The 27,377-nt window shown below is 43.6% G+C and overlaps 2 protein-coding genes across 9 annotated transcripts in view; both read left to right on the top strand.

Annotated features, from left to right (window-relative positions):
- PARP4 (poly(ADP-ribose) polymerase family member 4) overlaps positions 1-22,195 on the top strand; it is a 48,088-nt gene extending 25,893 nt beyond the window's left edge. Inside the window, exons 24-38 of the mRNA XM_081199390.1 lie at positions 1,084-1,271; positions 2,772-2,871; positions 4,031-4,201; positions 5,742-5,822; positions 6,800-6,880; positions 7,915-8,010; positions 10,152-10,283; positions 10,465-10,530; positions 12,111-12,221; positions 13,823-14,023; positions 16,040-16,792; positions 17,104-17,208; positions 17,556-17,658; positions 18,829-18,958; positions 21,213-22,195. Coding sequence (XP_081055516.1) covers positions 1,084-1,271; positions 2,772-2,871; positions 4,031-4,201; positions 5,742-5,822; positions 6,800-6,880; positions 7,915-8,010; positions 10,152-10,283; positions 10,465-10,530; positions 12,111-12,221; positions 13,823-14,023; positions 16,040-16,792; positions 17,104-17,208; positions 17,556-17,658; positions 18,829-18,958; positions 21,213-21,387 — 2,493 coding nt within the window. The 3' untranslated portion in view covers positions 21,388-22,195. The remainder of the gene's footprint in view (positions 1-1,083; positions 1,272-2,771; positions 2,872-4,030; positions 4,202-5,741; positions 5,823-6,799; positions 6,881-7,914; positions 8,011-10,151; positions 10,284-10,464; positions 10,531-12,110; positions 12,222-13,822; positions 14,024-16,039; positions 16,793-17,103; positions 17,209-17,555; positions 17,659-18,828; positions 18,959-21,212) is intronic.
- A 1,495-nt stretch (positions 22,196-23,690) lies between these two features.
- Positions 23,691-27,377, top strand: part of MPHOSPH8 (M-phase phosphoprotein 8) — a gene marked incomplete at its 3' end in the record, with an annotated part of 59,314 nt that continues 55,627 nt past the window's right edge. For 4 of the 8 annotated variants that reach the window (XR_014009506.1, XM_081199344.1, XM_081199343.1 and 1 more), the window contains exons 1-2: positions 23,692-23,942; positions 25,896-26,051. Coding sequence is in view for 6 of the 8 variants with exons in the window: in XM_081199344.1 (XP_081055470.1) it covers positions 23,781-23,942; positions 25,896-26,051 (318 nt within the window). Of the gene's footprint in view, positions 23,943-25,895; positions 26,052-27,377 lie in introns of all 8 variants that reach the window. The other 4 variants (XR_014009505.1, XM_081199341.1, XM_081199345.1 and 1 more) reach the window with 2 other exon arrangements.

The raw sequence follows: 27,377 nt of genomic DNA, 5'->3' as shown, positions 1-27,377 counted from the left end.
TCCATCTGTGCACTTAAGTCTTTTGTGGTCTGCCAAATATTATAATAAAGTGTTTTCCCTCATGTAACAAGATCTCCGTTGTTGGCTCTTATCCGTGAGTTTCATATTCCTTCATTCCCCACATTTCAGTATCACCCTTTTATGGATTATCTTGAATAAAAGCACATTAAAAAAAATACGCACATGAAGCTTTTAAAAATCCACAGGGTTCCCAGGCAGTTTCTCACCCCAATACTGACCCATTCCAGCTCGGCTTGGCTTCAGCCGAAGTTCCCTTATTTCTCTGCTGCTACAAGTCTCAGTAGACAGGTGGCATGATGGTGCAAAGCAGCTTCATCTGATTGTATCTTCAATGAATAACAGTGTGCTCATGTCTTTCAACATTGAGAAAATTTATTTGCACCCAAATTACAGCGTGGTTTCCCACAAGTGAAATGGGACCCTGAACTAATACTGCAGCCACACACAATATCTGGTAAAGAATGTTAACCTATTTGATGGGTAAAACTTGAGTGGAGCAATTGACCACCCTTATCCACACCTGATCACTAGTTGGTTAAAAACAAGGGTCTAAAATGACCCTTTCTGTGTATGTGTATGTGTATGTGTGTGTGTGTGTATCTACATCTATGTCTATGTCTATGTCTATATCTATGTCTATGTCTATGTCTATATCTATATCTATATCTATATCTATATCTATATCTATATCTATATCTATATCTATATCTATATATCTATATCTATATCTATATCTATATCATCTATCTATCTCATGGACAAGAAATACCCACAACATATATTGCAATATGGCATAGATAAGCAGGCACCACTCATTAGCTCATGCATATCACTTTGTGTTTTCCAAGTTGACTTACTGGTGAACTCATTTTGCTCGTTTACTGTAACCGCCTCCTTATTATGTACTGTAAAATAAAACGTTTAGTATTTTACCCTCCCCTAGTGCCCCATTTTTTCGTTAGTCATGTCATGTTTTATGATTTATATGTGTACAATTTTGCAACTAGAAAATAAACACCTTTTTTTTAAATTACCCTTTCTTGTTACCTTCCTCCTTCTTAGTCTGCCACAGCTTCAATGGGAAATTCCGATATATGGAAGGTTTTGCATTACCTGAGTTTGCTGTACCCTTCTAAAAGCAGGCGCAACATTCTTCTTATATCTGATGGGCATATTCAGAACGAAGGCACGACCTTGCAGATTTTGAAGAAAAATACACACCACACTAGAATATTCACATGCGGAGTGGGGTAGGTCCAAATTGACTGAACACTTTGTTTTGTGCTCTGGGAAAATTACAAAGTGTATTTAATATGCCAGGCTTTTAGGATGGTGGAGTGAGTCATTTGCTTTGGTTGGCAGACTTGGGGCATCAGTAGCGCTCAGCCCAGTAGTCAGGTATCTGGTTTTTTTTATTATAATGTTTGCACATATTTTAAAAAATGTGTGTCCTTGAGCTCTCTTCTGTAAAGGATAATTATCTGGGATCATAATTGCATTTTGTATCAATGTTAAGATAAAGGGACAATAATGTAAGCAAATTGATAATATGGTTTGTCACCGCAGCACTTGGCAGTGTAAACTTGTGGGGAGAAACCAGGTTGTACCTGAGGGCGTGAAAGTGCACTATTTGGAACCCCCACCCCTAGAAGCTAAAATATGAAGCTTTCATATCCTAAGTCAAAGTCTTGGTTTATCTAGCTCAGTATTGTTCATTCCGACCATCTGTTTTCCTTGATATCCTTTTGAGTGGAGACAGACCTACTCATTAGGCAAAATAACCTACTCATGACCTACTCATTAGGCAAAATGAGGCTATTGGCAGGGGCTGGGGGGTGGTGAATTTGCATCTTAGGCCTTAGAGTATTTTAAATACAACTTGGGTTTAAAGGGATTTCCATTAATAATTTTAAAAGATGTCCAACTACTCCGGAAGAGTGATGGAGGTGCTGGCTCCCTCCTAGGCCACTCCTCCTAGACTGTAGACTCATAATCTGGTGAACCGGGTTCGCGTCTCCGCTCCTCCACATGCAGCTGCTGGGTGACCTTGGGCCAGTCACACTTCTTTGAAGTCTCTCAGCCCCACTCACCTCACAGAGTGTTTGTTGTGGGGAAGGAAGGGAAAGGAGAATGTTAGCCACTTTGAGACTCTTAGGGTAGTGATAAAGTGGGATATCAAATCCAAACTCTTCTTCTCAGAGCAAGGCAGGGAGTGGGGGCATGGAGCACAGCTAACAGTGACAAAGCACTACGAGCCAGAAGCAGCAACAGTAGCTTAGCTTGACTGAACCTGTGATCTTCATACTTGTTCGTTATACATGCAAAATATGTCCTCAGCTACTGAGCTATGTGCCCTCCCAAGTCTCTTGGCTAGCTTTTCCCAGCTTTCTGCTACAAGTAGAAGCAGGACAAAGGTTTATTATTTAAGATATGTGGTTCAATTGAAGTAGAGGGAACAACCATTTTGGGTGGGACCAAGGCATGTGCAATGGCTGATGTGCACAATGTTTCTGGCCCTGGAAGGGGGCAGTACAGGGCAGGTTTACATTTGCTCTGCCAATGCAGACAATGACCCAGAACGCAACCCCGTGCAAGCAGGGAGTTAGTTGCTTCGAATGTCCAGGATATACTAAGCAAAATATTCAGTGTTGTCTGTTCAGGTTGATATTTTCCTGCAGTTTCCCCACCCTTTTAAATTCCACATCTCATTCAAACTGGCCATTAACTTAAACCTTTACAAATTGCATTAGCCCCGCAGCAAATCGTCACATGCTGAGATCTTTAGCCCAGTATGGAGCTGGAGCCTTTGAATACTTTGATGCAAAATCCAAATATAACTGGGAGAGAAAGGCAAGTATATTTTAATATCTTTTTTTCTGTAGTCGCAGAGGGGCCAGCTCCTTTTGTGAGATTGCTTTTGTAAGCTTCCTCTGTGGCAGTGGCGCTGTCTTGCCCCCCATTACTGCGGGTGCCCAGGGCCGTGTGCCCTTCCGGGGGGGCATGCATGCCATGTGGTGTGTGCACTACATCATCATGCCCCTGCCACACATGTGCTACGTCATTACGCATCCCTAGCTGGGTGCAGTGATGTAGTGGGTGCACGCTGGAGCGGCGTGATGATGTAGCTCGCGCACTGGGGTGTGCTTGCATGCGGCTGCCCCAGACTTTGCATGTTCCCGGCCCCCTCACTTAAAACGTTGTGGGATCCATGGCACCCAGGGCCTCTGGGGCCTGGTACCTGTGCTCTGTGGGAATATTTGGGGGAGGCTTTCATTTCTTTGTTTTACTGCGATGTTGAGATGAGGGAACCTGTGGCTTATGTGGAAAATATATGAAATCTTGTTGAGGCACTTCATGCTCAGATAAGAGGCCAATGTCCCTGTGTTTGTGGTATATCAAATGCTTCAACATTCACTGCTGTCTGTGAACCAGTCTAGAAGTACCCTGCCCATTCCTTTTTTATTTTGAGAGGACAGCTTATACGGGGAAAGTTTGCTAAGATTGCTACCCCGCAGAGAAACAGGATCTGTATTCCAGTGACAAGTATCTTCACATTGCTACTTATTCCACATCCAGTGCACTCCCACTGCTAATTTTTGGATCCCCATTCACATGACATTAGAAACAATCCACAAGCCTGTTGTTTATTGACAAATTCTGCTGTTTAATGCATTCTTTCTCAGCCCAGCTTCAATCTGGCTAGGAAACGAAAGCCGCGTTCATTTTGTACTTAAGAATGGTGTGAACGTTTGAGGCAGCACATATGCAGATGAGTGGACATGCACAGATGGCAGCTTCATGAATAGGAGTTTTTATTTTGGGGAGGTTGGGGGTGGGTTCAGGCACAGGTAAGCCAAAAGGCCCTGCATTTCAGGTGAACATATCCCTGCCCCCTGTCTGCCTGATGAAGTGTCGTACAAAAAAACTGTGTAGCTGTATAATTCTTGTGTCCTTTTACCCTGTACGAAAGCAACAAATGATAATTTTCTGTTTCCTTCTCTGCATCCAGATGAAGAGTCAGACATCAAGAATGTCTTCTTTGGGGTGCAATGCCATTTCCATCAAATGGCAGCAGTTTGATTTTGATGCACCTGAGTTAATGTACGCACCTGCTCAGATACAGTCTCTCTTCAATCACGACCGACTTCTGATCTATGGATTCATCTCTCACTGTACTCAGGTAAATAAGCTTGTCGCCAACCTAATCTCACCACCTTGTGTAGTACAAGCAACTGCCAAATACTTTTAGCTCCATGCAAGTGCTTTGGAATTTTTTTTCCATCTAATGGCACAAATGGAAAGTTTAAGTGAGAGTGGAGAAATGCAAGAACGACAAACAAGCTGAAGGGTAGATCCAGAACAGTCCCTTTCTGCTGAAGTGAAAATGACTTTGCTAAGAATTGTGGAGCAGGCAAGACAATACTATAGCAGTAGTAAGCATGACAGATGCAGTTGTGCTGTAAGGCACAACTTTGGGGCAGTTGTCCACTTGGCACGAACAGAAGGCACCTCAAACACAGCTGAGCAGCCCGGCCATATTTTAGAGTATAGTGGTACCTCGCAAGACGAATTCCTCGCAAGACAAAAAACTCGCTAGACGAAAGAGTTTTTGGTTTTTTGAGTTGCTTCGCAAGACGATTTTCCCTATGGGCTTGCTTCACAAGACGGAAACGTCTTGCAAGTTTATTTCCTTTTTCTCAACACCGTTAATACAGTTGCGACTTGACTTCGAGGAGCAACTCATAGAACGCGGTGTGGTAGCCTTTTTTGAGGTTTTTAAAGACTTTGGTGATTTTTGAAGCTTTTCCAAAACTTCCCCGACACCGTGCTTCGCAAGACGAAAAAAATCGCAAGACGACAAAACTCGCGGAACGAATTAATTTCGTCTTGCGAGGCACCACTGTAGAATTGTAGAGTTGCAACAGACTCTTGCCAGAGGCCATCCATCACATGCTAATGCAGGTGATACATTATCATCTAAAAAGGACACTCCCCTTTCCCCCTGTAAGACCATTTAGTCTTAAATTCACAGCTGGACAAATATGCCCATTTTAGCAACCACCATTTATATAATATATGCAGCATGTATTATTTAGTTATTTAAGGCATCTCCTTCATCTTCCCCAGATGCAACAAAACATGTTTCTCCCCTATCAGTCTCTACAGCCATAGCAGGCTCTGTAACCTTCCAACAGTTTGGCTCCACCTCCAAAGGCACTCTCCTCCATTGTCTCCCAAGGCAGACGGATGCCAACACACACTATATGCCGCTGAATCATTAGTATTTCTAAGTGGTGTGCTTAAAAACAAACCGTATGAAGAATAAAACTATGAATGGCCATCCTAAAACCAAGCAGAAACCCAAACATTAGTTTAAAGCACCTGTGGGAACAGGAAAGTGTTAGTGCCTGAGGGTGCCTGTCTAATCTCGGCTAGGAGGGAGTTGCATAGTCCTGGACCTGCAACACTGAATGCCCGGCTTTTGGAGCCATGGGGCTCAGTGATAGGGGAGGGGTATAAGGGGTCAGGTGGTCCTTAAGACCTACCTACAAGAGTAATTCATTTTATGAGACACTAAACAATCGTGCTGCACACTGTATTTATGTCACCGTACTCGCATGAAAAAGTAACACAGCACATTCTGTTACCCTTAACAGTGAATATTCAGCATATTTATTTAAAATAAAAGGAATATTTCTGCTTGTTCTTCTTTCTTTCAGGCCACTTTAAATGCACTAATAGACGACAAAGAGCTGCAGACTGTGGTGTCCACAACTGAGCTGCAGAAGACAACGGGCACGGTGAGCTCATGCTTCTCTCATAAGCTACATCAGGGTCTAAAATAAGTCAGAATAGGGGATTTAGAAGCTGTTGTTTTAAACTACCACTTTTCCCCTCTCAGTGTTCATCCCTCCTCACTCCCATGCATGGCTGCTGCTGTTGTGCAACCCGCCTTCCTTCTCACACACCCCTATCCTGCCATCTAGATAGATAAAAAGGTAAAGGTCCAGTCGTGACCGACTCTGGGGTTGCAGCGCTCATCTCGCTTTATTGGCTGAGGGAGCCGGCGTACAGCTTCTGGGTCATGTGGCCAGCATGACTAAGCCACTTCTGGCAACCCAGAGCAGCGCACGGATGTGCTTTTGAACTGCTAGGTTGGCAGGAACAGGGACCGAGCAACGGGAGCTTATCCCGTCACGGGGATTCGAACCGCCAACCTTCTGATCGGCAAGTCCTAGGCTCTGTGGTTTAACCCACAGCGCCACCCGCGTCCCTATCTAGATAGATAGATAGATAGATAGATAGATATTATTATTGCAGGTGGCAGAAACAGGTGTGTTTGTCCAATCAAAGTCATCTAATCAGGTCCCCCCTCTGAAATGTTGGATAAATTGTGCCCCTCCCCCAAAAGCTGACATTTGCTCTGGGAGGGAAACTGCAATTGATCCCTGTGGGCAATTTTTGTTAGTAACATGGCACAGGAGGAAAAGGTTTTTTTCCTTAAAAAAATAAAACCCTTCCCAACGTATCATGGTATTGATCCTGACTGGGCGTAGTAATCATATAAATGTCTACTCATAACTTCCTTTTAGGTCAGTGGGTCTAAGTATCTGGTAAGTGCATATGGAATTGGAGCCTAAATGTTGCATAAATTGTAATAATTATTTTAAAAACTTGTTTTTTTGTATATACATACTGTATTTTGTTACTGCTACTAATTCTTGGTTCTCTCTCCCCCCCCCGCCCCGCCTCCTTCCCCACTGCCCAATCTGTATAGATGCTGCACAAACTTGCAGCAAGAGCCTTCATTCGAGATTATGAACAAGGGATTCTTGATGAAGATGAAACAGAACATGAGGTACCTTGCCAAAAAAAAAGTAAAATGAAAAACATGGAACAATTTATTGGCCAGCCATTTTAGTTGCAGCTGCTGCTCATTTAGATATGACTTTTGATGAATTGTAGGAGGTTAGGGCCGCAATCATATTAATTATACGTATCCCATTGAACGCAGCGTGGCTTATTTCTGAAGAGGCGTGTATAGAATTGCACTGTAATTGATTAAACCTGCACATTACAAAAATATCAGTTCTAAAGAATATAAGATTTACTTTGAAAAGATTATTGTGCAAGTTGATAAAAATAGTTGCGTACTTTCTTTAACCTACATAACTTGCGTTAAATAATGGATAGCAAGACAAATAGTGTAGTATTTGACGGAAACGGAACTGCAGTGGAACAGAAACAGTACTGATTGTGGTGGATACTGGCTGGAATGGAAATTGCTGCCTTTTTACATCCGTAGCCATGATGTGTCAAAGTAGTATAGTACTATGGATTCAGATGGGCATATCTGAAGTTCCAACAATATGTGGGGTCCCGGGGCCATGCGGTTATAGGATTGCTCTGCCCAGGACCTGAAATCCCTGCTCCTGTTTCAGCCCCTGTGCAAGAATAAATGCATTAGTATGCGGTTTTGTTTTCATTTGCACTTTGGGGAGGGAAGGAATCCCTTTCTGACAGGGAGGGGACATGGTGTCATTGTATGTGGAGCAAGACAGATGCCCTCAAATATAAAACCTCACAGCTTTTGTAGCCAGCTTTTCTTTTCAGCAGCCACAATATAGCCATACTGACCTTATTATTAAAATAAAAAAAATTCCTTCCAGTAGCACCTTAAAGACCAACTAAGTTAGTTCTTGGTATGAGCTTTCGTGTGCATGCACACTTCTTCAGATAACCTTATCTGACCTTATTATTGTGGGAGTGGTTTGCCAATGCTTATTTGGTTCACCATTCGGAGAAGCATCTCTTCACTGTTTTCAGCCCTATACTTCACCTGCTCTTTGTGTTATTTTGAAAAAACAATCTGCCTATGTCTCACCTATTTAGATGAAGAAGCAGCTGTTGAAGTCCCAAATCATTGAGCTCAGTCTGAAGAACTCCATTGTGACCCAGTTTACAAGTTTTGTGGCAATTGAGAAAAGGGTACGTGTGTTCACTGAGGTACTTTGTACGCATGAGCTGTCACTTAATCCTTGGGCCCACTGTTCATACTTCATCAGTTCTCTTAAAGGTAAAGGTAAAGGGACCCCTGACCATTAGGTCCAGTCGCGGACGACTCTGGGGTTGCGGCGCTCATCTCGCTTCATTGGCCGAGGGAGCCGGCGTACAGCTTCCAGGTCATGTGGCCAGCATGACTAAGCCGCTTCTGGTGAACCAGAGCAGCGCACGGAAATGTCGTTTACCTTCCCGCCAGAGTGGTCCCTATTTATCTACTTGCACTGGCATGCTTTCGAACTGGTAGGTTGGCAGGAACTGGGACTGAGCAACAGGAGCTCACCCCGTCGCGGGGATTTGAATCGCCGACCTTCTGATCGGCAAGTTCTCTTATTGACCTAATATTAATAACTGAATTTATTATTACCGAGCACCAGAAGTATAGAAGGTGCTGGGAAGAAGATGCACCCAAAGATGGGTTGTATCCTTTTACCACTTGGGTCATGTAATCCATGAATCCTTTTATACTCCTGCTCAGGGGACTCCACCCAGATCCCCTTCATTCATTCCCCAGAATCAGTACTTTTCTTTCATCTCATCTCTTGAAAACCTTCGTGTCTAGTCTAAATACTATTTTTCTCCCTGGAATCTAAAGATGCTATTTCACTTGTTTTTCACCTTCACTTATTTTCTTCCCTTTTTTTTCAAAACAGCTTTATCTTTGTTCTGTTCTTCCTTCTGCTTCTCTGCTTACCCTTCTCTCTCTCCCTCTCTCCCTTGGCATTGTTTTCCTCAGAACAGCTGTAAAATGCATTGCATTTTCAACTGGTCTCCATTCTGGAGAACAAGCAGGGGAGTGTACTTGGTTACCCAGTTTTACTTGTTGACTGAGATGATTATTTCGCCATTGAACAATTGTTCAAAGTAGCATAGCTGTTAATCTCATGGCTTGGACACATTGCAAAATTGGGGCAGGCCAGGTGATGTAACACAGGTGTGGGAAACCTTTGGCCCTACAGATATTGTTAAACTACAACTCCCATCATCCCTTCCCATTGGCCATGCTTGCTGTGGCTGATGGGGACCATAGTTCAGCAACATATGGTGCGTCAAAGGTGTGGTGGGCAGCCCTGAAGGCAGCCCTGTTTAGGGAAGTTTTTTATATTTGATGCTTTATCATGTTTGTAGTATTCTGTTGGGAACCGCCCAGAGTGGCTGGGGAAACCCAGCCAGATGGGCAGGGTATAAATAAATGATGATGATGATGATGTAACATAATAAACTGGCTGCTCCATCCCATTGCACAGAGGGACTGCTCACATCATTTATGCCTGAGTGTGAAACACCAAACTTGCATGTCTCATCATCTGTGGGGTGAGGAGGTATCCTTCACCTGAAAGGAGCTCCACTCTGGGTTACGCATGGACCAATGCAAACTGAAGAAAACATTGTCTGAGGGGGCTTCCTACAGCCAAGCAGAGCGGCACATGATGGAGAACATGCTGAAGCTGCTTAAAGCAGGTGTGGCTAACCTGCGGCCCTCTAGATGTTGTTAGACTCCAACTTCCATCAGGCTCATCCAGCATAGCCAATGGTTAGGTATGGTAGTTCAACAACAACGTATTTATACCCTGCCCATCTGGCTGGGTTTCCCCAGCCACTCTGGACAGCTACCAACAGAATATTTAAAATAGAATCAAACATTTAAAACTTTCCTAAACAGGGCTGCCTTCAGATGTCTTCTAAAAGTCAGATAGTTGTTTATTTCCTTGACATCTGGTGGGAGGGCGTTCCACAGGGCAGGCACTGCTACCAATAAGGCCCTCTGCCTGGTTCCCTGTAACTTCACTTCTCACAGTGAGGGAACTGCCAGAAGGCCCTCAGAGCTGGACCTCAATGTCCAGGCTGAACGATGGGAGTGGAGACGCTCCTTCAGGTATACAGGTTCCCCACCTCTGGCTTAAAGCTTCTATGTTTTTCTTAGGACTTCCCCATCCCAGTTCAGATTAATTCCAGTGTTCATTTTTGTATCTTGAAGCATGCACATTATTTTACGTAATTTATAACCTTGCTTTTTAATACTTATTTTTGTGGTGCTTTTTATTCTACCCCCCGCCCCCCATATTCAGGATACAAATGAAGACCAGACTGCTGATACTCTGGATGTTTTGGAACTTGTAGCCAAGATGGATGTAGACATCTTACCCTACATGGAATATCAGTCAAAAGGACAGACGGCTCCTTGCAAGGCCCTAAGTTTTGTATGTATCCAACACTTTCTGGTCCTCTTCTCCCTTCATGCATTCCCCTTTATGCATCTCATGAAGTGGTCTGTGGTCCTTGGCATGGTAAAATGCACTTTTCATTATTACTAATTTTGCTTTCTTCCCTATTTTATCTCATTCCCCACCACCTCTATATGTGTGTGTGTGTTTGTTCCAGTCATCAAGAGCCTCCATCGTTGAGGAGGAGGGAATAGGCCTTGAGGAGGAGGTAATAGACCGTGAAGTATGTTGACAAAAAGATAAAATACTTGAAACCGCACTGTATGTTGGCCAGCCATTTTAATTAAGGTTGTTGTCTTTGCTTAATTGTATGAGGTTAAGGTTGGACTCTTACATGTCCTGACCTGTGAATTGCATTGAACTCAGTATTAAAATCCGTATTAATAAGTGTAATTATACTTAGATACAACCTTGACATTTCATTAGACGAAAACAAGAGCTATACTTCAGTGGGGAAGGCGCATCTGATGGGTCAGTTGCCTCTTACTAACTTAGCGAACTGAAGTATTCCGTTTAATTTGCCTGTTCTGCGTTTGTTGATCTTCATTTGCAAATGTCTTGAACACTCAGACATTGGAATGTAATTTAATGAAATTAAAACAGTGGTAGCCAATGTGGTGCCCTCCAGATGTTTTGAACTCTCAACTCCCATCCGCCCCAGTCAGCATGGCCAGTGATCAGGGATGATGAAAGTTGTGATCCAAAATATATAGGTTGCACTACATTGGCTGGGTTGAAGACACCGTTCTGCATTTCAAATTCTAAGAGCTCTTCATCCTCCACAACTCTTTTCAAAGGTGGGGAAGGGGACACACTGTGGGAGAAATTGTGCCCCACTCCCAAGAAGTTGCTGTTTGCTCAGGGAGGAAAACTTTTACAGTGGTACCTTGGTTGTCAAATGGCTTGGCTCCCGAACGCCGCAAACCTGGAAGTAAGTGTTCTGGATTGCAAACATTTTTCGGAAGCCTAATGTCCGAAGTGGCTTCTGCTTGACTGCAGGAAACTCCTGCAGCCAATTAGAAGTCATGCCTTGGCTTTCGAACTGTTTCAGGAGTCGAATGGACTCCTGGAACAGATTATGCTCGAGAACCAAGGTACCGCTGTACAGTGGTACAGTGGTGCCTCGCAAGACGAAAATAATTCGTTCCACGAGTCTTTTCGTCTTCCGATGTTTTTCGTCTTGCGAAGCATGGTCCGTCGCAACTGCGCCTCTTCAAGCAGCTTTAAAAAAAAAGCGCAAGACGTTTTCGTCTTGCAAAGCAAGCCCATAGGGAAATTCGTCTAGCGAAGCAACGCAAAACCGAAAAACCCTTTCGTCTAGCGAGTTTTTCGTCTTGCGAGGCATTCGTCTTGCGGGGCACCACTGTACAGTGGTACCTCAGGTTACATACGCTTCAGGTTACAGACTCCGCTAACCCAGTAATAATGCTTCAGGTTAAGAACTTTGCTTCAGGATGAGAACAGAAATCGTGCTCCGGCAGCGCAGCAGCAGGAGGAGGCCCCATTAGCTAAAGTGGTGCTTCAGGTTAAGAACAGTTTCAGGTTAAGAACGGACCTCCAGAACGAATTAAGTACTTAACCCGAGGTACCACTGTACTGACATTTGAGAGCATTTTTTTTGTCAAGGATATGGCACGGGGGGGAGTTTTTTAAAAAAGTTTTTTTTAAAAAAAACCTCTATGTATCACAGTCTTGATCCCAACTATACTCCTGACATGTTTTATTATTACTAGTAGAATAATCATTACTAATTATGCTTTCTTCTATTCTACCCCCCCCCCCACTCTCACCACCCATTTATAGGCGATGCTTGACTTTCATTTAGCAGAAGATTTTGGAGTTTATGAAGAATTGACTATTGATAAGGAAGAAATAGAATTTGTGGAGAAAACGAAAAAGAAACGCAGAAAAATGGTAAGGGAACTTTAGATACACTGGTGCAAAAAATACAAGAAAAAACATAAGCAGTTTATGGGTCAGCCATTTTAATTAGAGCTGTTGCACACTTAGTGATTTTTTAAAATTCATTGCACAAGATTAAGGATGGAGTCTTATACATTCTGACCTTTGAGTCCCATTGAACTTAGTATTAAAATCCCTTTTAATAAGTGTAATAATTGATACAATCTTGGTGTTCATTAGACAAGATCAAGAACTAATCTAACATAACTCAAAGGCCTCATTGATTCACTTCTAGAAAGCATTTTTTCCAAGATGAAACTTTTCAGTTAAACCTGTGTCATGAAAACACTCGCAAGCTTCAGTTAATCATACGTTGCACACACAACTATTTGGAACATAGGAGCTGCCTCTGTTTCCTAAGAAGCCTATCTGTATTAGCGGAGACAAATACATGTAAGGATGTAGTTATTTCGGGGGGGGGGGGGACAGATTTTATCCATGCTAGCCCAGAACTAAGGTTTTCACTAAGTCAGCTTGAATTAAAATGGTAGCACTACACAGCACAGTATAGAGCAGAGTTTCTCAAACTCAGGTCTGCAGCTGTTTTTAGACTACAGTTCCCATCATCCCTGACCACTGAGTCTTGCTAGCTAGGGATGATGAGAGTTGTAGTCCCAAAACAGCTGGAGATCCAAGTTTGGGAAGCTCTGGTATAGAGCTTTATTATCCGACAATGCCTTCCTCCATTGTCATGATCCATTCGTGTTTACTTAGAAGTAACTTTGCTGAATGGGATCAATTAACGAATCAGTAACTTCCTGTGGCACTAGCATTAAAGCAATAAAAGTACTCAGTGCCTAGTCCCAGATTATATTATTTACAGTTTAGGTTGACTACAGATCTAGCATAGTTTTTTCCCTTTAAGTAAAAATGATTTTTAATGCTTGATGCCTATAGTTTATACCGTATTTTTCGCTCTGTAGGGCGCACCGGACCATAGGGCACACCTAGTTTTTTTTGGGGGGGGGAAATAAAGAGAAAAAATATTCCCCCCCCAGCCCAAAAGAGCAAAGAAGCCAAGACAGCGAGCGGGATCTGCCCAAAGCCCGGGGCGCGCTGCACAGCGCTCCCCGGGCTTCGGGCTGCAGGCTGCTATCCGCAAGCCTTCAGAGTGCGGCGGGCACTCCCGCCGCGCTCCGAAGACTTGCGGATAGCTTCCTGAAGCCTGGAGAGCGAGAGGGGTCGGTGCGCACCGACCCCTCTAGCTCTCCAGGCTTCAGCGAAAGCCTGCATTCGTTCCATATGATGCACACACATTTCCCCTTCATTTTTGGAGGGGGGAAAGTGCCTCCTATAGAGTGAAAAATACAGTATTTCCAGAATAAATCCTCTTAAGGAGGTTTCTTTCCGACAGATCATAGATTACTGTTGTTGTTGTTAAACCTATTAGTTGCTTGTCACCAAACAGCAAGTAATTTACATTGAAGAACATATGCATGAATACATCATAACGTAGAATGGGGGAAATTATATAAACATTGTGAATAATGATATATAAAAACAATGTGTGTTTTCCCAGCTGTGAGACTAAAAGAATAAATTTTACTCCGCAGAAGTCTGTGGTTTCCACGGCTGACCATGTTCCTGAAGCATTTCAAGATGAGAGCAGAGATGTGTCATTTCTTAAGAAGCAACCTAAGAAGGCAGTTCCACTTACTGAGGCAGAGAATTTGAGTATGTCACTGCCGGAGGAATTTACAAGTGGCACGCCGGCAGGTGACATGAGCAGTTGTCTTCTCAGTTCTGACTTGAAGGTAATCCCCAAAGCTGCCTAGCCGGGGCATATGCTAAGAGCATACCGCTTCCCCTGGGTCAGTACTACTTCACACAGGTGTCTTTTTTTGGAGGAAGAGCGCACTGGGCACTTAGAATACTTTTGTAATACTTGGTTTGTTTACACATATAGTAGAGCCAAAGCAGAGGCAGCCAGCATGTGTATGCCTGCCACACAGCCGATCCACTCCTTCACATCCAGTCCCCAGAGAAAGAGACCAAAAACTGCTTCCCTTTTTCCTTTATGTGCACGTGCGCACGCGCGAGCGCGCGCGCGCACACACACACACACAGTTGTTTCTGGGGATTTATAGCTTCTCCATCTCAAACATTCCAAGGTGATCAAGAAACTGTTTCCTCACAATGCACTCTCAGAAAAGACACATCCACCGGCTGTGCTGAACTCCCAAGAAATAGTAACATTATTTGGTGTGCGTTTCTAAAATTCTCTTCAGACAGAAATTCTGAGGATCTTTTTGACCACTTGTATGACTCAGTGGGAGGCACATCTAAACACTTTCAAGGGTTTTGAATGATAATTTAGCGAAAACATAACATGTGTCATTAGTTAAAGCTAAAGGACCGCTGGACGGTTAAATCTAGTCAAAGGCGACTATGGGGTTGCGGCGCTAATCTCGCGTTCAGGTTGAGAGAGTCAGCGTTTGTCCACAGACAGCTTTCTGGGTCATGTGGCCAGCATGACTAAACTGCTTCTGGCAGAATGGAGTGCCATGACGGAAGCCAGAGCGCATGGAAACGCTGTTTACCTTCCCGCTGCAGCGGTACCTATTTATCTATGCTCACTCGCGCACTTTCGAACTGCTAGGTAGGCAGGAGCTGGGACAGAGCAACAGGAGCTCACCCCATTGTGCAGATTCAAACCGCCAACCTTCTGATTGGCAAGCCCAAGAGGCTCAGTGGTTTAGACCAGAGCGCCACCCGCATCCCTTATAATGTGTGTGAGCCATATTTGAGTCTAAATGAATTGATTTTTCTTCATAGTTGAGTGATACTTCCATACCTGACATCATGTCTGAATTAGCAGATGAGATTTCTTCTCTAGTAAACTTAACGAACAGAGCCTCCCGATTTCTCTCCCCTCACTGTTCGGCAGCTGCATTGCCATTAGCTGACATATCTCGTCCCAATCCCAGTTCGGATTTGCAGGTAATTCTGAAAGCCTCCTAGTCTGATCATATGTGGAATGCACACCGCTTTCCCAAGCAGCGAGAAATTCCAGGGGCAGCCGTGCTATTTGGATACCTACAGCATTTTTGTAATATTTGGATTGTTTACAAATATAGAAGTGGAGCACACAAGTGGAGGCAACTGGTATATGCTGTCCTGCCATGCAGCTGATCTACCCCTTCGCATCCAGTCCCCAGAGAGAGATACCACCAATTGCCTTCAGATCACAGCTAACTCTGCTTCTTCCCCTTGCAAAACTTTCCGTTATGCATAAACACACACACACACACTGTTGGGTGAGCCCCCATTTCCAAGCATTGCTTGCTTTTCCCACCCCAAATGTTCAAGAAGGATTAAGAAACTGCTGAACCACTAGGAAACATTCTTCTGTTAAATCCCAAGTTATGATCGGGGAATACTCCAAGGCAAGGGTGGCTTGTGCATGGCCCTCCAGATGTTGCTGTGCTACAAGTCCCATCATTTTTGACTGTTTACCATGCTGGGTGGTGGGAGTCTACTGATATCTCGTAGCCACTGGTTAGACACCCCTGCTGCCATGCAATCTCTCTCTTAGACAGCAATCTCTCAACAATCCAAAAAGGTCCTTTGAGGAAGTTCTCCCAAGGCAGACATTCCGGGGATTTTTTTTAATCAGTTGTACAACTTGGTGGGAGGCATACCTTAACATTACAAGAGTTTGTGTGAAGGGTTTCAGAAGCAGATTTTTCAAGGCTGTGGAAGTTAATGTAGGAAAATCAGAATGTGTGTGAACCAAATTTGAGTCTAAAATAACAACTTTTACCCCATAGGTGCCTTCTCCTCCTGTTGCTGGCAGCAAGCTTGAAGGTAGCTCCTTAGGCTTCGGTTTTGGAATCCAAAATAGTGCTCCGATAAGCGCCCTTCCTCCACCGCCTCCAATTCCTCTATATGGGAACATCCATAAGTTTGGATCACCTGCAACTGGTCTGTATGATTCTGCTTTTGGATCACCTACTTTTGGATTACCTGCAGCTGTTCAGTTTGGTTCACAGGCAGTCCCCCAAGCTCCGATAGGCACTGCTTCACCACTGCCGCCTCTACCTGGAGGCATCCCCAACACGTTGGCTTTTGGGTCATCTGCAGCTGGTCTGTTTGGTTCTACTTCCAGTCCCAGTTTGGGTTCACAGGCAATTCCCCAAGCTCCGATAAGGACCGCTGCTGCTGCTCCGCCACCTCCTCTGCCTAGAGGCAGCCTCAACACGTTTGCTTCGGGATCACCTGCAACTGGTCCGTTTGGTTCTATTTTTGGATCACCCGCAACTGGTCCGTTTGATTCACAGACAATCCCCCAAGCCTTTAGCTTGAGGAAATTTGATATGCTTCAGCAGAAGGATCCGTTTCCACTTCCAGCGCTTCCACCTAAAAGAGTGTTTGCTCCTCTTAAGCTTTCTCTAGGACATGGAAAAGCATTTGCGCAAGGAAGTGCACAGGAGTCGGTCAGCCCTCTTCGCAGAGTGCCAGAAATGCAGCACTCAAAGGTAACCTCTGAGGCTTCTCACAAGATGCACTATAGCTTGCAGGGGGTAAGATGTCTTTAACTATTTTTAAAACTGTATGTTAATTGTAATCCACCCTGGGACATTCTGGTGAAGGTTGGGTGATTTTGTGTGTGTGTGTGTGTGTGTGTGTGTGTGTGTGTGTGTACACACAGTATATATGCTTATCTGTTCTTATTGCTTCTCTAGCCTATACTACTATTTTTGATGGAGCACCTACCCTTAGAGAGCAGGGCTTTTAGATGTGCTGGGTTAGGTTGTGATTCTTCACATCCCTTGAGGACTAGCTCTGGGGGATATTTTTCACTCTACACTGTTGTCTGTTTCTCTCTTTAAAGGATACTCTCCTGGAGATGCACAAAATGAAAAAGTGCCAATCATTTCCTGCACAAAAGCCGCTAAGGGTTGTATCCTGGCCTCAACTCTTTAAACTCCAGAATCAGGTATGCACCTTCTTTTTTTCTCTAGCTGTTGCAAGAAAAGAGGGGGGGAAACAGACAAATGGAGCTTACCCTTGGGTGTAGCCAGGAGGAGCAAAGGGGGCAGTTCCCCCCCCCCCAGATAAAGTAAAACAATAGAAGTACTTAACTAACTGACCAATCACGTCGGTTCTGCCCCCTAACAAAAGTCCTGCCCCCCCCAAATCCTAGGTACCCCCATGACTCTACCGTTATTTTGCAGAAACAGAGGGCCTATCCCTCTGATACTGTGGGGAAGGGACATTTTGACAAATAGAGTTTGTTGTTGCAGCTTTATGATTGTCTTTATGTGTTTTCCTTTTATATTCCAGGATGGTTTTTGGCAGCTGATCCCTGAGCTTGGGACTCTTCTGGAGTTCGATGTGGATTATTTTGTCAATGTTTCACTTGCAAAAAAGGGAATTAATTCACTTGGTAAATCCCATTTTACTTCCTTTATACAGTGTACTCAAACTTCTGAAATGCTTATTCCCACTGTGAAAGTATTGTGAAAAGTCGGTAATGACTAACTTAAAGCCTATTGTTTTCAGTGGAACCTAGGCATAGTATTTATAAAGTTCATATACAGCTACCCAGAGTGTTTTTTGTGGTACGCTGGCAACAACTGTCCTACAAAAGTTATCATGAACAAAAAAGAAAAAGGTTATTGCTGTTGTTTGCTTTATGGCTGTATACAGACTTCTTTCTGCTTCTGCAGCAGGGCAAGATGAGGAAACTGTGGGCCTGCCACTCAACAACAGTAAATGATCCAGTGGGAATCAAATTTTTTATATATAATTAGACATTCTGGATTTCAGAAATACAATTTACAGCTATAATAAAAGCTCAATGGAATGGATTTGGGAGTGAGGGTGTCATGGAATTCTACTCAATATGATCCAGAGCAGAACTCCCAGTGTATAGTTAGCAGAGTAAAAACTTAAACATGTTGCGGGATTCCCCAAAAATAGACCAGAGGAAATTATATTTCATCTAGCAGAGCTTTACTGCTACTGAAGGCAAATGAGCATAATGGTCACAAATCCAATACATTCAGGATTAGGATTGGCACTGTCTATAAGAAATCCAGTTGCAGCAGACTTAACTTAAACTTACAATGACTTATAATAAGACTAAACCTCCACACTAAGCATATTATGTACAGAAGGAAGAGAGATAGAAAGAGAAACCCAGACTCCTTCTGGCCTTATTATTATAGTCAGCACGACCTTGACTGAAAGAGATAACAGAACCAGTTTAAGCCAGCTGTACTCAGCTGCTCTGAAGGAATAACCCAAATATCATGAATTTTCTGCTTGTTTCTTTCAACCAGAGAAGCTTCCAGAACCCTCTTGAATTAATTAGAATAGGAAATATCTCTACACATCAGATCAATGCTTTCTGTACTAAGAAATGCAAACTGGCAGAGGGAACGCATGCACTCTTAGGGGGGAAATCTTTTGATACTCAAGTTTTAGATATTCAGGGTACCACCAGTCTGCTTGACAACAGCACTAACACTTTAGTTAGGAGTACTTTTAAGAATTAATTCTTCAATATGAAACATAGACAGTTAAATGCTACTGCTTGTTTCTATTCATACAGGCCCCAAAGGAAAAGAGAAGCTGTTGCGGTTGATTGCTACACTTCTGGTGCTACAGGTTATACGTTTCAAGCAACTAGAAGGCCTCGTCTTCAGATCTTTAACAACACTGAATGACTCTCCCCCATCGTGGTATGTTTTGTAAGCAGACTTAACATTTCAGGCAACTCTTTTCTAAAAGCTAAAGCGTTTAAATCAGTTGTAAGCATTAATCCGTAGTACTAGGACTTCCTTGAGTCAAAGCAAACTGAGGTTGTAAACACGGGGGGCTGGGGACCATTGAGACTTGTAGGTGGAAGTCAGGGAGACCAGAAATGTATCCCGCACCATTGATAGGTAGAGCCACTCTGACTGCCTTTAAGTAAAGCAGGAAAGGTGGCGACTGGCTGAGGGCAGGCAGGTTGGTGCTCCATTTGCCATTTGCCCTCCTCTGGTTGTAAAACACATATTCAGGGGGATGTTTCAGGATATGAGACTCCAAGCGGGTGACATCTGAGTGCAGCTTAAAACAGTAACTTGAATTTCAAATAATAATAACTTGTTTAATATGAAACTTTAGGCTTTGGAAAAGAGGACTGACCATGTCCAACATTAGGAGAAGGCTAAGTTCATCAAGGGGATGCGGGTGGCGCTGTGGGTTAAACCACAGAGCCTAGGACTTGCCGATCAGAAGGTCGGTGGTTCGAATCCCCGCGACGGGGTGAGCTCCCGTTGCTCGGTCTCTGCTCCTGCCAACCTAGCAGTTAAAAAGCACGTCAAAGTGCAAGTAGATAAATAGGTACCGCTCCGGCGGGAAGGTAAACGGCGTTTCCGTGCACTGCTTTGGTTCACCAGAAGCAGCTTAGTCATGCTGGCCACATGACCCGGAAGCTGTACGCCAGCTCCCTCGGCCAATAAAACGAGATGAGCAACCCCAAAGTCGGCCACGACTGGACCTAATGGTCAGGGGCCCCTTTACCTTTACCTAAGTTCATCAAGAGGTTCTAACCACCCAGTCTGTAACTAAATCCATTTCAAATGCTAACTTTAGAGATAAACCTTCTACCTGGGTTGATGCCATTGTAAAAACTTCAAAATGGGACCAGCGGCGCTTCCCACATAGCTGGCCCAATTAGCAGAGAAACGTAGCTTTCCAGGGTGAAGGATGCCCAGGCTGAGCTCAGAGAGAGAAGACGCAAATAAATCACAGATTTCCGGCTTCAGACAGAAAAGTAGTTTTACTGCCAGTCATAAAAAGGATGAAGGTTACAAACACTACAAAGAGTTCATTGCTTCTGCCTCTCCAGGCAGAGGTCTCATTACATCCAGCCAGTTTGATGGCTCAGATCAGACTCCTTAAAAGAGTTCTCATCGTCACTACCCAGAAGCTGCACATGCCCAGATTACCTCCTTCTTTGACCTTGTAGCTGTCCAAGCTAGCAGCATCTGGAAACTAGCTTCTCACAGATAACAGCAACACAGAATGTTCTTGCTTTCTGAGAACGAATGACACCAACCCCCAACAGATATCCATTCTCTGTATCATTGGGGGACTGTTTTTTTTCCTTAGGTTTTCCTGAATTACAGTTTGTTGTAATTAGTTTGTGGTATAGATATGTAAGGGTACTCGCAATCCATTGGAAACCTCCACATAAATCTCACTGGAATAAGTTACAGGTAGGTAGCCGTAGTCGAAACAAAATAAAAAAGTTCCTTCCAGTAGCACCTTATATCTGAAGAAGTGTGCATGCACACAAAAGCTCATACCAATAACAAACTTAGTTGGTCTCTAAGGTGCTACTGGAAGGATTTTTTTTCACTGGAATAAAAGAGGCTTAAGAATGTCAGTAGCTGCCTTACACAGATCAGATCATTGGTCCATCTAGCTCAGTATTTTCTAAGCTGATTGATAAGGAGCTTTTCAGAGTTTGTCAGAAATATTTTCCAGCTGTATTTGGAGATGTGAGGCATCGAACCGGGAATCTTTTGAATGCAAGGCATGTGCTTTGCTACCACCGATCCCATGGCCCTTCATGCGTACAAATCTGTACAATGTTGATTTCAGATGCCCTCTTTGTTTTAATGAAGGAAGAATCGGTAAAGTTGGTGGGAGTCTTCTAGGCCATCTAGTTCAACCCCCTCCTTGATGTGAAGAATCCAGAGCTAGAGCATCCAACCTCTAATTGAAAACCTCTGCCAAGGAAAATCTGCCAACTAGGCAATTGGTTCCATTTTCAGACTGGTCTGTTAATAGGTTTTTCCTAATGTGCAGCCAGAATCTACGCAATTGTAGTCACAGGGCCCATTAGGTACAGTCCTGTCATCTTTTCCCTCTTGACACTATGGTCAAGTTGCTGTTTCATTTTGACACAATCATTTCATTCATTCCTTTCTCCTCTGTTCACAGGGCATTTGAACCTGTCAAGAAAGCAGTTGAGTGGGCAAGGAGAACTGAACGAGAATTTCCAGCAATTTGCCAGCGTCTTGATCTGGGGAAAGACTGGGATTTTGCCACGAAGAAGCTGCTGCATATTGAAGAGATTGGGATCGGCATCAGTGTTGTTTCCCCACCTCATATCTAGTCAGACTAGCAGAAAAAATGGCACCATCATCTATTTGCTTGTCTATGTTGATTTTATCTGATTAAGATTTTGGTTTTCTATTTATGTATTTGTTCATGGAACTTTGATACTCCAGATTATAACCAAGAATATAAAACACCAAAAAAATAGTATACAGTAAATATTATGACCTGTTTTCTCAGTGTTCATTTTGGGTTAGGGTTCATTTTGTTTTATAAAATGGTTGTTTTCTGTTTTAGGAGATATACTGACCAGGAGGTTCAGTACTATTTATGTCAAAAGTTTAGCTGATGAACCTGGTAGTTATGGGGAAGTGAAATATAAAGATTGACAAGCAAAATGGTGGGGCAGAAGCTTAAACAAGTTTGTGGGAATGGAAACTATTTGGAGATTGACTGCGTAGTATTTATTTTTTTTAACAGGTTTCCATCAGTGTAACAGATTCAATGAAAATGTTCCCGAATCTTATTGCCTCTGGTAGTTAATGCTGGCAAAAGAATGAATGCCACATAGTAGCTAAGTATAAAGCAGAAAAAGGTTCCTCCAGCCATAAGCTGATAAAGAAAGTGCTATCAGAGTGGATGAAAGAATGTATTGGGATAGTTTGCATTTAGTTTGGATTTGTAAACACTGTCTCTTTAAAAATTAATAAGTAATCATTATAGACACATTAGCCCAACAGTTATTTTCTGAACTAAATCAATACATCTACTCAGCACAAATATTTTTCTGTGTAAACAACCATTCTGATAATTTTTCAAATATAATTGCACCTGATGAAAATAAACTGCGCTAAGCTGCTCTGTAACTATCCAGCCTTCTTTTCTACCTGCAAATCATGGGAATTTATTTTTCTACTTTGTTTTTGTGAAGATTCAGCTAGGAAAAGCAATGCTGGAATGGGGAAAAGGAAAATGGTCCAGTGCATAGGTTCCTATATTCCCACACTTCAGAAAAGGTCATGTGTGTTAGCCATAAATAAGACCCTACAAAGTATAGACACTTTCTCTATAGGTTAATTGTGCAAAATGCAGTACATCCAACAAAGAGATGCAAGACCTTCTTGTGTAAGAACAAAAGATTAAATAAATATGCAGGAGGAAGAGGATGTTTGTGGATGGGCATCATTAGATTTAACACTTAGCTGCAAATTAACATGGTTTGGTGGTCAGGTTTGCATCATTCTTTAGGAAATATATGAATATGAATATGAATATATGAAGAAGTATCGGTGATAAACTTCATTTGAACCAGACTCCTTTCCTTGCTGCTTCTAATTCATAGTGGATGCCATGTTTGATTGTATTAGAAGCCTCCCCTACTGGTCCCAATTATAAGTACTACTTCTCCACAAACACATATTTAGTACCATGAAGGTTGGGGTGGGGGGTGGGGGAGCCTAATACTAAATCAGAGCAAAATCAAATATAAATGCCATATAAGGCAATAAGATTGTTTTAACAAACACTGGCTTCGCCCTGTTTCTCTGGAGGTTCCTTTTTCAACTTCACTCCCACCTTAAGTTCTCCCACATGGATTCCTCCATCCCACCAGATGTCATTCTGCTACAGCACTGCTCCCTCGGGGGACATCCACCTGGGTTCGGTTTCATTAAAGAGCCTCATATATAGAATTGTAGAGGGACTCCGAGGGTTATCTAGTCCAACCCCTGCAATGCAGAAACCTTTTTTGTCTGACATGCGTCTAGAACCCACGACCCTAAGATTTAGAGTCTCATGCTGTATCGACTTAACTACTTTACATGCAGACTCATAGGAGCCAACTCCTAGGTGCCATGGACCCCCAACAATAAAATATTTGAGGGGATCAGGCCCCCACAAAGTTGATGGGCATTCCCATTCAAATAGTGTGTGTTGCACTGCATAATACGATCGATTATGCGGGGCGGGCTTAGCTGGGCCCCCACAATATTTTATTCATTTTTTAAAAAAAATAATTTTTATTAGATTTTCCACAGTGATAACACACACAATATTTTATTCAGGTTGGCACTCCTGTGCAGACGGGTTCTTTAAAAAAAACAAAAAGTTCAAAAACTGTCCCAGTCGGACAAACAGACACTCCGACACCTCAGAGAGCCATCAGTTTCCATGGAAACCCCCTCACATCCGCCTCACAGGATGGAACCGGAACACCGAAGGAAGGGATCCCGCCCCCTTCTCTGACTGGCTGCTGTCCGGAACCTGCCTTGCATTGGCCGCTTCTCCCGAAAGCTGCCCTGATTGGCTGCAGCGGATGGCGCCGACTGCGGATTGGCGGGCTGCCCTCGCCGCCCCCGCTAGGCCGCTTAGTTGCCTTTAGTTGTGAGGAGGGGGGAGAGGCGAACGCAGCAGCTTCTCCTCACAGACGCCGCTGGAACGTTCGGCTCCAACATGGCGGCGGCCGTCGTGAGTGGGGCTGAGGAGGAGGCGGCGGCGAGGAAGGAGAAGGCGGCTGCTGCAGGAGGAGAAGGAGCGGGGGGAGGCGGCGACAGCGACGAAGATGATGAGGACGTCTATGAGGTGGAGAAGATCCTTGACGTGAAAACGGAAGACGTGAGTCCGGAGAGGGGTCGGGCCTTGAGAAGGCAGCGAAGGTCTTGGCAGGGCGCTTTCCCTTTGCCTTGCAGCAGGATGCTCTGCCTTGCAGCTGCCGGGCTGTTCCTGTTGATTTTTAGCGCACAGTTGGGACACAAACTGCCCCGGGACGTGTAGCTGGCACGGAAAGGGCGGGCATTTGATATATGTGGGGTTTTTTTTTAATCATTTAAAGCATAAACAGCGTCAGGGAGAAGTAGGCGCACCAACTTTGTGAGGGTTAGGATGCGCTCAGTTTCCGCCCTTAAAACTGCCCAATCCGTATTAAAACGCCTCCTTCTTTTCGGCGCGGACCTCTTTATCTTCCCCTTTCAAGAGGCCAACACTTCTTCATCGCATCCTTGTTAAATACCTCGTACCTATTTTCCTCTTTCTGCAGCCAATGCAAAACAGCTGGTCTGAGAGCCCCCCCCCCCCCGCTAGTGACAGTATGTTGTATTGGATGCAAAGATTGTCTTGTTGTGTTTCCAGAGGTAGTCAGGCCCTGCCTTAAAAAAACAACAACCCACTTTTGAACACTTTTGAGTTTCTACCCACATTGGCACTGCAGGATTTGGCAGCAAGTGTGTGGGTGAGGATTGTGGCAATTTTACTTGCAGTTTGAGACCCTGTGAAGAATTGTATATTGCCCCTCAAATCCATGGTGTGTGCACACACTCAGCGCCCAACATTTCATCAATGAATGGATACATTCATTGTTCCCACCCCCCACCAAACACATGAGAGACAGAGAGAACTTTAGCTATATATGAACCAGAGGAGATCCAGTCAGTGAGCCAGTGCATTCATGGGTGCAGCCAGGGGTGGGAGGCAGCTCCCCCCATCAAGTAAATAAAAAATACTTAACTGATCAATTGCATCACAGATAACTCTGTTTGGGCCCCCCAGCATGAAGCCTGCCCCCCCTAAAATAAATCCTGGCTATGCCCCATTATATTATTAATATCTGCTGAGTGTCGGACTTGTGTTCAACCGAGCTGGAAAAGCTCAACCTCCGGTCTGAGTCCTTCGGAATCGCCTCCGACGATGATTAACGACCTGAGCCTCTGATAAGACTCCAGGCATGTTCCCTCATTACACATAGTATCCAGCAACAGAGAAGGACGAGAAGTTTGAGCTGCATGGCAAAGATTTTTATTCCAAACTACGCAGACAGAAAAGAAATACACATGCTTTTTCTGAAAGCAGAGAGCAACTGAAACAAAGGAACAGGAAACCAGTAACATCACATCCGTCTCCTGTCTTCCGTGAGACTTCCAACAGCCTGGAATCTCTGGAATGCAAAACAGAGTCTTGTGACTCCAAGAGCACAGTGGTAACACACAGAAACCAACACAGAGACCCTACTTGCTTGCACACTGTCTCATCAGAGTGGTACACGCTCTGATTATCTCCCACTTGGAGTGCTGCAATACACTTTACATGGGGCTACCTTTAAGGGTGACTCAGAAATGACAAATAATCCAGAATGTGGCTGCCAGACGGGTGACTGGGAGCAGCTGCTGGGACCATAAGTGTTGGTGCTGAGCCCTAAATGGTCTTGGCCCTGTATACCTGAAGGGACATGTCCACCCCCATCGTTCATCCTGGACACTGAGGTCCAGTTCTGAGGGCCTTCTGACTGTTCCCTCACTGCGAGAAGTGAAGTTACAGGGAACCAGGCAGAGGGCCTTCTTGGTAGTGGCGCCCATCCTGCGGCATGCCCTCCCGTCAGATGTCAGAGATGACCAATTACATGACTTTCCAAAGACATCTGAAGGCAACCTTGTATCAGGAAGCTTTTCATGCTTGTTGTTTAGTTGTATTTTTATATTGAGTTGGCACAACCCAGTCAGATGGACAGGGTATAAATAATAAGTTGTTGTTACTACTACTACGTCATATGCTTACTAACTCTCTTTGCTTTCTTAGGGTAAAATACTATACAAAGTACGGTGGAAAGGATATTCCCCAGATGATGATACATGGGAACCTGAAGAACATTTAGAAGACTGTAGAGAAGTGCTGCTTGAGTTCCGAAAGAAAATAGTGGATTCTAAGCCTAAACCTGTTAAAAAAGAGATACAGGTATGTTTGATTTCATTTTTTATCTACCACTAAGGAATTTATTTTATACCCTCTCCCCCCCCATCATAAAGGGCACTACCCTTTTAACTGAAATTGGTCTTTTGGGGGGCTGTGTGGTTTTCTCCCTTCTGTTTTGGCAAATTGTGTAGTGAGATAACTGTTGTCTGTAATTACTGTCTTCAGGGTTAATCAGCTACCTGCTTAGGATGATTTATTATGATTAAAAATGCACCTATCGTTAATATAATATGGTCCTATTACTTTAGTTGGGAGAAAGCATTTCATTATTCGATGAACTATGGTGGTTCTTTTCCTGTACAGTGGTACCTGTTCTTAACCTGAGGTACCACTGTAGCGGTTTTTAAAATAGCCTTAGTTTATTATGTGCATATTTGATACCCTTGATGTTTGTACAGACCCCTTTGGTTAGATACTACTTACTGAAAATTCTATCAGCATCTGTTGTGAGGGGGAAGGAATCTTCAAACAGAAATTTTGCTTGTTTGTTACAAAGGAAATTAGTTTGGTCATTTTGATCCTTGTGAAATCTGCACATTTTCACTGTGTTCCTAAGCAATTATCATTCATTTTAATAAGGAAGAGGGTAGTGCTCATCATTACCTTTTTATTTAAGACTGCAATAATAAAACCACATTTAATAGAGAGTAAATTACTGAAGTCAATAGGACTTAGTTCTTTTTAGTAACATGTTTGTTTTTGTTAGCTGAGAATCACACAGTTTTTGAACATTTGTTAAATGCTTTTTAGGAGTTACAGTTTTAGACTAAAGAACCATGCATCTTAGTTCTACACAGCACAGGGTGCCTGGGGTTTCTTGAAACAGGTTCCTTTTAGAGTTAATGTGTAGTATGCCTCGTCAAAGAGAAAATAGTAAAAAAATGCTACTAGGAACATCTGAGCCCTTGGCTGTGCCTTCGATGGCCTTTGGATTCTGTCCTCTTGTAGGGCAAGGATGAGCAAGAGGTAGATTGGGATCTACTAGTGGATCTCTGAGTGACAGGCAGTAGAACAGCAAGGATTTCTGACTTCCAGTTGTTTAACAATAACAACAGAGTGACTCCCCACTCTGCCCTAAACTACCGTATTTTTCGCTCGATAACACGCACCCGACCATAACACGCATGTAGTTTTTAGAGGAGGAAAACAAGAAAAAAAAATATTCTAAACAAAACAGTGGATGTATGATTTTTGTGGTTCATGCTGTGCCACAGACATGTGATCTGACGGTGAGTTTGGGTAGCCCAATGCAAAAATCCTGAGGATCCATGTGGATCCATGTTTGTAACCATGTTTTTGCACCACTGC

Source organism: Podarcis bocagei, assembly GCF_964188305.1.
Source record: "Podarcis bocagei genome assembly, chromosome: 6".
Taxonomy (NCBI): Eukaryota; Metazoa; Chordata; class Lepidosauria; order Squamata; family Lacertidae; genus Podarcis; species Podarcis bocagei.
The sequence above is the reverse complement of the archived record's forward strand: the minus strand, read 5'-3'. Positions and strand labels throughout refer to the sequence as shown.